Here is a 9,694-nt window from a genome sequence, read left to right as displayed (position 1 = left end):
TGGAAAGAGATTGCGTTCAATATGATGCGTCTAAGTCCTTATGGTGCACTTTGGGGCCTTATGATGCGATTAAGTCATTATGATGCGTTTACATTGATTATGATATGTGGCTTTAGAGGGAGGCCTGAATGGGTCAGTGTTGTCGACTTGGCCACTTTCTCCATACGTTCAGCTACGAGCTAATGCTGCTAGTGACTGTTAATGGAAGAGAGCAATACTGGGCTGCATTTTTGCATCCAATAATCTTTGAACTCTACCGTTGGTTTCATAGCATTACTGAGCCTCGCTTTAAAAGATTGACTTTGATTTAAACACACGCCTGATGATTTGGATGCAGTTCCTCAGTCTCTGTTGTACCGGATACAATAAGACAATAAAATCCAGTTTTGCACCCACTTGACCAATATAAGTCTATTCATCATGCTACATTTGACAGGAATGTGTATTCAAACTGTCGTACCCTTTGTTTCATGTGGTAGATTTGCCACACACACACAACAAGACACGACGCTTTATCAGACCAACCTTCCATTTAATGTCTGGGTCATGATGTCGGTGGACAAGCAATAGACCTTGAACACAAACAGATGCTAAAGAAATTAAAATTCAACACAAAACAATCCAGAGGTACTTTTGTCTTGTATTCAAGAAGCGTATCCACAGCAGTCAGTTTGAGAAGTAGGGAGGAAGTCCTTAGAATCCCTGGTATCCCCTGAATAACTCTCAGCTGGTTACAGATGAAAGATCTGGTCACATATACGTATCATGGCTCCGGTAAACCAGCTGGATAGAAACTGACTAACAGGCCTGTGTCTCTTAAACCTAAAAGGTCATTTAATACTGTACAGCAATAAAATAATCGGTCACATAGCAATTCACAATAAAAACAAATGGAGATCCTTCAATCCTTTAAACCAAGACCTTCAGGATAATTCCATTCTACTGCTATAAACAACTTTTAAAGGGTGTTATTTATTTTGTGCTCACTTACTTAACTTACTTAATACTTCAGTCAGCTGTTTGAACAAAGATGATGTTGATGCATTGGGGGAAAACACGTGTTCTACTGCCTCTGACCTGATAGATTGTTCTGCAGTATCTCGTGAATATTCTGGTAGCTTTCGGTTGTGTGTGAAGGGGGTGGATTGGACTTTAAAGACCACTTAAGACCTTGTTTGTTGTGAACGTGAGAATGACATTAATATCGTGTGTAATTATATATGCATAGCTTCTCCAGTTTTTTCTTTGCTCCTTGTCTTTCTATTTAGTTTTGTTCCGTTGGTCTATGCCCTATGTAAAGCGTCTTGGAGTGTCTAGAGAAGCGCTATATAAAGCAAAGATAATTGAGGTAACCATTTTCTGATCTAAATTGTTTTCTCTCCTGTGTTTGTCTTTAGAACGGAAACATGTGTTGTCAGGATAAGTTAAAAGGTGGGGAGATAGATAGATATATATATATATATATATATATATACACACATGTGCAAATCTAAACACAGGTATATTGTGTGATATGTAAATTAAAACTGCTTTTACTGCTCTTTAGAACATGGGGTAGTGGTGCATCTCAGCCTCTGGTGGCCAAAAGGAGTAATACAACAATTAAATCCACCTGCACAAACTATTATTGCAGATAGAAAAGTTGTAAACACAGGTCTAAAACCATTTAGATCAGTCACCAGATGTTTTCCCCGTACTTCTTCTCAGGGCTTCCGTATCAAAGGAAGCAGAAGCTTGTGGGTTGAAGGGTCCAAGCTGAATGAAAGGCAGGGAAATCTGAAATCAACTATATCGTTGGCAGAAGACATGTCTTAAAAGACAGACGGTGAACTCCCAACAGAACCAATCAGATTGTTTTTGGTCCATCTCCCCGTTGTCCCTCACTGCTCCTGGTCTTCCTGTGGCTCCCTGAGGCCCTGACTGTGTAGAGTCTTCCCCGCCATCTCCAGCATGGCCTGGACCTCTGGATCCGCATCCAGGATGCTCTTCTTGCCCGCCCCCTCCTCGCCCTGAAACACACGGCGTACAGAAATAGCACAATTCTTCATATTCTAGAAGGAAACAGCTGGAATGTAAATGAGGTTCTGTATTTGTGACGCAGATCAAACACACGCCTCAATATACGTATATTTAAAAAAAGGGTAGCCAGTTTTGTAATAATTAGGTGTCAGTGTGTGACAAGACCTGAAAAACAAACGCGTCTCTCTCTCGTTCAGTCTCTCTCCACCAGCTCCTGTGAGCTCCTCATAGCCAGCAGATGGCCCAGCTGATTTCTGACTGGGTGTACTGGGTTGGTCCCAGTGGAAATGTGTGCTAACGACATGGATCCTCCAAGACATTCGCAGGATGACTTAAGAATTCTGCTTGACAAATGGTTTGCAGACAGCGGCCATGTGACCCCCCCGTTATTAAATAAAGGCAGAAAAGAAAGTACTCCGACCTCCTCTGGTTCGGGGGGTTTTCCGACCGCCCACACCTCCACTGAGTCCAGGGTGAAGTCCTCTTCTCCAGAGAGATGAGGGCTGCCGTAGGTGGTGCACTTGGGCCGTGCACGGCTATGACCGCGACCAAAGTCACTGTCCAGCCACAGGCCGAAGTAGCCGTGCTGACCGCCCATGCCCTGATGAAGACCACAAAGAACAAAAGAATCAAGTCAATTATTTTGTATCTTAATAGGAGTCGTTTTTTTTTTGTTCTATCCAAAAGTGGGATCAATATTTCTGGAATTCAACTCCCAATATTTTGTGAAATCATTTCGACACCAAAAAATGGATGACAATGAAAAAAACACCAACAGTAATACTGCTTTGGAACACATAATGTTACCAACCCACTCAAAGCTGCATTAATAAATAGAAATGTTTGGCCACTTTTGGGCATAAGCTGAAAACACTAATATTGACATCATATTGAGGGTATTCACTCTTCTTTTAGCTCCGTTTTGGTCTCTACAAACTCCTGAGAAAAAGCTTGGTTCTAACGGTGTCTACTGTTGAGTGCAGGGCAGGTAGTGTACAACTGGTTTCCCTGAAAGCATGCAACATGTCATACTGTGAAAACCACGCCCCCCAGAGGGGAAAACATGCAGCGTCACACGGATGCAGCGGCTGAAACGCTAACAACATGCTTTGAGTTCAGCCTGTCAAAGGATGATTTTAGCACCATATGTCTACCAGGGGACGCAGCTGATAACTAAAATGATGGGACAAGTTATCGATGTGCTAGGAAATACATTTTGACCAATGGATTTCCAGGACTTTAAACCAAATTTACATGACCAAACATTTTGTGAAATCTCGGTGTATACATGAAAAAGTGAGAAAATGTAGTATTTAAACTAACAATGAGAATTCCAAACACAGTAATACATAGCTTTGTGATGTATCCACCTTCCACAGCTACATTAAAGGTTTTTGTCCCTTGAATCAGAAACCTTGTATATTGATGCAACCGTATGAGCACGATCTCCCAGTCTGCCCCATTAAACGAGTCTCACCAGTCCGTTGGGCATCGTCTGCTGGTGCTGGTTGAGGTACATGAAGTGCTGGTTGTATCCTGTTGCTGTATAAACTCTCAGTCTGGGGAACACGGAGAACAGGAAGCATCTGGAGTCACCTGCACACGCACACACGCACACACACACACACACACATCAGTCCTGATCTGAGGTCCGGTCCACAACGACGTGATAGTACCGTTTCTACACTTTAGAAGCTGAAATTCACTGTTATGTATCAGACATGGTAAATGACAAATGGGCCTGTACTTGTTTATCTCTTTTCTCGTCTTCCGACCACTCAAAGCTCTTTAACACCTCATGACATCATTCACACATTCATACACTGATGGGAGGAGCCAACTAACATTCACACACTGATGGGAGGAGCTAAGGTTCCACCTGCACATCAGGAGTAACTAACATTCATAAACCATAGTTACAGCTACGGGAGGTATTTGGGGTTCAGTGCCTTGCCCAAGTACACATCGACATGGACTAGTGGAGCCGGGGATCGAACCGCCGATCCTCTGATTGAAGGACGACCCTGCTCACCACTGAGTCACACCTCTTTTCTTTATTCAGCAGCACAAGAGGAACAGTGTCCTAAACAAAGGTCTGGACATGTACAGCAGCATCCTGGGGCCCCTGGAAGACGAGCCTAGCCAGTGCACTGAGAATGTGCACGCTGGCATACTGATGCACCTGAAATGGAACTCGTCAATTATTTACAAAAGAAAATATCTGCTGTGAAAAAGGTCTACAGAGAGGTCACGTCCCTGTTTGTCAAGGTAAACCCTCATTTTGCACGTCACATTTCGTCTTTTGCAAACAGATTACAAGAGTGTTAAAATACATCATTAGAAAGACACCCAAAAGCCTCTAAGTGACTCTCAGGATGCACACCCACACTCGCTGGATAAAAGGCACCGGGAGAGAGACGTTACATTTGTGTGTGGAACATGGGGTAGTTAGCACGCTAGCTACAAGCCATGGTAAATACATTGTACGAGACGAGACACAGTTGTCGTCGGCTAATGTTCTCTATAAAGTGGCGGGCGGCAGCTGATGAAGTAGAGAGGGTATTCATAACCTCTTCTCTCACCCTGGAACTGAGGTTTGAGCTCCCAGGCGTGGGAGGCGAAGCCCCCAAAAACGTGGCCCGTTGTGTCCTTGATGAGCAGCAGCGTGGGGCCACACTTCGTCAGGCCGCCCAGCATCCGGGTGAAGCTCTCCCCGTGTAGCTGCGTGGAAAACACAAGTCTCCAGGGGGCGCTGTAGCTGTCCGGCAACTGGAGGGGTTAACATAGAGTTGTGTGAGTATGGTTCTGCAACACGAATGAACGGGTCTACTTTCATGTGATCATTTACAGGACCTATCCCTTCTCATTCCTCTTATGACAAAATGTTCTCCACATGCAACAACCCAAAATCATTTCAAAAATGAAATAATTCCTTTTGTACTCTTACAAGTGTTAGATGGCTACTTTACTTCTACCCGAGCACTTTCCTAACAGTACTTTTACTTGAGTACAGTTTTTGGCAACTCTTGAATTATATTGTAACATAAAGGGTCAGAGGTCAAACTCATGATAGCAAATTAGCAGCGCTGAGGTTAGCAGCAATCGTCATTACCATGGGTCAAAAGAGGCAAAGTGATTTTAATCTGGCTAGGTGCTACAAAACAGCTGGTTCTCATCAAGTCACCTTGGTCATAACAAGTGGACGGCCGTGCTGGTTGGCGTTGTGTTTATCGCTCCAACCAAAGACATTTGGTCTGAATGGATCAATAAGATGTTCAACAAGTTTGTATCCTGACCTGTGGTGCCAGAAACATGAGCGTGGGAATGTCCAGCAGCAGACACCTCAGACCCTTCCAGGGCGTCTCCCTGCAGGGGGGCAGCAGGGTGGGGGCCGGCCGGCCGCTCAGGGACACATTGAGGCCCTCAGCTACCAGCATCTCCAGGTACAACGATACCTGGGAGACCCTGAAGATCCAGTCCTCCAGACAGGAAACATCGTAACTTCCTTGATCTGAGGAGAGGAGAGGAGATGAAACAGGAGGAGACAGAAGGGAAGGAAGTGGAGAGGTGATGAGGTGAGGAGAGGAGAGGAAAGGAGACATTAGGAGACAACAGGAGCAGGGAGGAGAGGAGTCACATTTCCTCAACATGTTCAAAACCATTCAAACCCCGTCTGTTCACCTGAGGGTTGGAGTTCAGAACACATCTGCTCTGCCAGGAGTTTGACACCCAGGGAGCTGTCACCCATTTTCTCTGGCTGCCAGGCCTGCAGGCGCTCTCTGTGGACCAGAATCTGAACTACAGCAGAAATCAGGTCCTGGAGGAACTAAAGGAGAAAGAGCGTGAGTGAGGGCTGAGACCACAAACAAGTACAGAAATAATGCCTCTGCTTTATTATTCAGTTTGTACTATTTTAGCTGTTTGTTGCACGTCATGTTTTGCTCTATTTGTATGCATTACATGTTGTACTTTATGTGGACCTCAGGAAGATTAGCGGGCGCTAAGTCGTCAGCTAATGGGGATCCAGTTAATAAACTAAACCCTGTGCTCACCTCTGCCAGCTGCTCCCTCGTGACAGCCACCGCGGCCTCGTCTCCCCCCCGGGACATGGCCATGACGAGAGGGGCCCGCTCCTCTGCGGTGCCCCGCAGGGAGTCTGCTAGGAAGATGACCAATTGCTCTCGACCGACTCCGGAGGCCGCAGAGGTGCTGGTTTTCCCAGGAGCTGCCGGTTCAGGGTCGATGCCACACATGCACCGGTGGATCCTCCTCACCATGGAGTCCGGTGCCAGGCTGCCCATTGAGGCCTTGGGACAGACGAAAGGAGGGCTTGATTATACGAGGGCAACACACCGGCTACTTTTCCCCCGACAGACATAGTGGTAGTGAGGTTCGTAACAGTCTCACCTGCAGCATCTCAAGAGTTAGGGTTCTCCCGGGGGGTCCTGAAGGGGCCCCGGCGCCGCCCAGTAGCCTGTCGAAGACCCCCTCGACCACAGGCCGCTCCTCGGGGCGGAAGCGGGCCAGCCGCTTCTGCACCACCGCGCTCTCCGTGTTACCCATGGCGCCCTGCAAACCGACGCAGTGTTGGCAGATGGAATACAGCGGGGTACAATTTTTAGGATCAACCCGAAGAGTGATTTTGTGCAATATCGATTGCAGTGTAGTCACGGATCATATTTTGAACAAATCAAAATAACATCTTGCTGCTACGTGCAAAGGAAATCACATTGTCAGGAGTTAAAGTGATGTCATGAATTAGTTTAGCCCAGAGTCACACATTTGCCTCCGAGCGTTTACAATCTGTACACACCACAATATGACTGTGTGATGTAACAGTAATAATGATTTATCTACTCTATTCTCGGGCTGACTCATAACCAAATCACTGCAGTAATCATTTTAAAATAAAATAAAGCAACACAACTGGATCATCAAACTTCATGCCTGAGGTTTCTTTGTCGTAAGCAGAACATAGAACAGCGTGTTGGTTCTCAGCGTTGCTCTGACGTACGTCACGTCACGTCAGACATTAACGTTACGTACACACGTCTAATTAAAGGCTCGTTCATCAGCAGTAACACGTTGGGTGTCATGGCGAGGTGCTCTCAAACTGAACGTGTCGCTAACCTGTTAATGCACAGCGGCTCAAGCGGTCCATCAACATGTAAACTTCCTGGTGCTGCGCGAGGCGAATGACTCACACATGCGCAGTGTAGCTGAAGCTGCGATGCTGGAGCGTTGCAGCAGAGGGCGCTATTTGTAAAGGGATGCCTCGGTGACACGAATCTACCCATCTTCTGTGAGAGAGCGGACCACCTTTTACTGCGCATGCGTTGTACCAACAAATATGACGCTATATGAATCCGTGACGTCTCTTGATTATTCCAGACGATTTACTGAAGCCAATCAAACGAGCCACATGTTCACCTGCTTCACTGTGACTGGCCCATGATGTCGGAAGGCGGAACAATGGGCCATTGTTTATTTGGGCTATGTTCATTAACACAATTGTGCGTTTTATTTTTGGGCTAAAATACTCAACAGTTTGTCAAATGAAGTTATGTATTATATATAATGACTAACATACTCAGTGACAGTGACTCATAGAGATGAAATGCAGAGGTAGCCTACAAGCTTATGACTGTAGGGTTAGAGGTCAGATAAATTGCAACTCTTGTGTTACCAATATCTCACTAAAGTAAAAGCACTGACGCTTCAAAAGATTTGAAATAACATTTACAAAATAATTTGTTTTAATGTAAAAAGAAAAATGTGTGATATTACTTACATTTTTCTTAAGGCATGAATCAAACTCTAGGGAAGTGTGGTTTACTGTAAAAGAAAAAAAAGTAACATTAATATATTTTCTAGGAAATATATTCAATTGAGATTATGAGTTTGTTTGGGTCTGATGACATCACTGATGTCCTCCCACACACACAAAAAACCACCTGTAAGGAAGGCCACACAAAAACCTGATAATGTACAGGAACTGCAGTCCCATCTTTCACCGGTAGAGTCTGCACAGGAGCAGCCGAAGACACACAGCCCTTCGCAGAAACACAAGGCAGTTGAAAAGCGCCTTTTAAGGGCATGAGATTTACTATGTGAGTGCACTGGGCTGGGTGTGTTGCATTGTAATGAGGTCTTGTAGGACCGTGGAAGCACCCACGTCGGCACGGCTGAATGTGAAGGTGACTTGCAGCCATCTGCCACCAGAAAACAGACTGCCGTAAACAGGATACCAATGTTGAATCAGCGAGTGTGCAGCATAAGATGAAATATAAAGCTAGAAAAGCATGTCTGAGTCTTCTGGAGTGCATTTACTCAACAAACAAGCTCCGAAGTTAATAAGTGGGTCATGTCTGACGATATTGTCCCTAAAGTAACCCTCCAGGTTTGGTGAGCAGTCGTATCTGTGCTGAGTCACCAACGTGATGACCTCCTGCCCACTTCCTACTGTAGGTATGATAACCATGTTGATCCGTATCTGTAGAAGTAGCTTTGCTGGCTACTTGTTCTTTCAGAGTCTCCAACTCTACAGCTCCACAGCAGATACACACACACAGGTGTGTGTTGTGTGTGTGTGTGTGTGTGTGTGTGTGTGTGTGTGTGTGTGTGTGTGTGTGTGTGTGTGTGTGTGTGTTGTAATGGAGGTTTGTCATGTTATAGGAGTACAAAGTGAAAAACATTTGAACTCGATTTGATTAAACAAATTCAGAGTGAGATGCTTAAAGTTTGCTTTCCTTACATAAATGTTTTCTAAGAAAATGAAGGAATGATAATAGCAGCCTTGGTTACTGCTGAGAAACTTTGTCTGAATAGTGGCCTTAAATCTAAACCTTGGAAGTGTTGCAGGGTAACAAGTCTGATATAACATTAAATGAATAATAAATGTTTGAAACGTTAGGCTTATGTTGTTGTTATTTATCTCCCCAGGGTAATGTTAAAAGCTATAACAACGTGTATAACAGTATAGCTGGATCACAAAGTCTACAAACTGAATAGGATTAGTTAGCAATCATTTTCAAAAGTTTGCTAACATCATAAGTTGGCGGTTATAGTTTAGTGTATATGTGTATATATGTGTGACGGAGAATGTGTTTCTTTTTATAAAATGTATTTGATTTCGGAGGTCTGACTTTTAAAACTCACCTTATTTGGAGAATTCTGACTATAAACTCATAATTATGACATAATTATGAGTTTTATTGTCAGACTTAAGAGTTTCAAATCTCAGAAATCTGACTTTTCAGAATTCTGTCTTAAAACTTATTCTGGCTAGAGAATAAATACCTCAAAGAATTCTTACCTCAAACTCGGAATTCTGAATTTAAAATCAAGAAATTCTGAATTTATCTCAGAATTCATATTTTAAAATGCAGAATGCCAAAGGCTTCATTTTCAGAATTTCTGACTTTAAATATTTTCACCTGAGGCCCGCACTCAACGTATTTTTCCCAGAGGGCCTAAACATCTTCTGAAAGACAATATGGCCATTCTGTGTTAACAGTCCACCACTCAGACGAGTCCCCATCTACCTCCTTCTCTTTTCTCCATGGATGGGTTCACTGACGCATGATTGCGTACATGCTCGCGTCCCAATAAAAGCGAGACGTGGCTTCATTACCACGAACTGAACTGCGTGCATGCTCCTACTGATTCAGCTGCA

The 9,694-nt window shown here is 44.3% G+C and overlaps 1 protein-coding gene across 6 annotated transcripts; it reads right to left on the bottom strand.

Moving 5' to 3' along the window:
- meak7 (MTOR associated protein, eak-7 homolog) lies at nt 1-9,694 on the bottom strand. 6 transcript variants are annotated; one of them, XM_034535850.1, is made up of 11 exons: nt 9,564-9,694; nt 7,998-8,072; nt 7,811-7,854; nt 6,427-6,588; nt 6,072-6,326; nt 5,701-5,845; nt 5,316-5,530; nt 4,602-4,788; nt 3,497-3,615; nt 2,441-2,620; nt 1-2,009 (listed from the first exon to the last, which is right to left on the bottom strand). In XM_034535850.1, exons 1-11 carry the CDS (start codon nt 9,580-9,582, stop codon nt 1,881-1,883), a joined length of 1,530 nt encoding a protein of 509 aa, XP_034391741.1. In that variant the 5' UTR covers nt 9,583-9,694; the 3' UTR covers nt 1-1,880. The 6 variants fall into 6 exon arrangements, with proteins under 6 accessions (XP_034391741.1, XP_034391743.1, XP_034391744.1 ...); XM_034535852.1 differs by having other exon boundaries at nt 9,456-9,679; XM_034535853.1 differs by lacking the exon at nt 7,998-8,072 and having other exon boundaries at nt 9,456-9,679.

The sequence above is a fragment of the Cyclopterus lumpus genome, chromosome 6 (genome assembly GCF_009769545.1).
Source record: "Cyclopterus lumpus isolate fCycLum1 chromosome 6, fCycLum1.pri, whole genome shotgun sequence".
Lineage (NCBI taxonomy): Eukaryota > Metazoa > Chordata > Actinopteri > Perciformes > Cyclopteridae > Cyclopterus > Cyclopterus lumpus.
The sequence above is the reverse complement of the archived record's forward strand: the minus strand, read 5'-3'. Positions and strand labels throughout refer to the sequence as shown.

Bases quoted from the DNA above. Each gene is read 5' to 3' on its own strand.
- meak7 (XM_034535850.1), bottom strand. The intron at 2,621-3,496 runs GTGAGACTCGTT...GGTCTTCATCAG, and splicing joins AGACGATGCCCAACGGACTG to GGCATGGGCGGTCAGCACGG. The intron at 2,010-2,440 runs GTCGGAGTACTT...CGTGTGTTTCAG, and splicing joins AACCCCCCGAACCAGAGGAG to GGCGAGGAGGGGGCGGGCAA.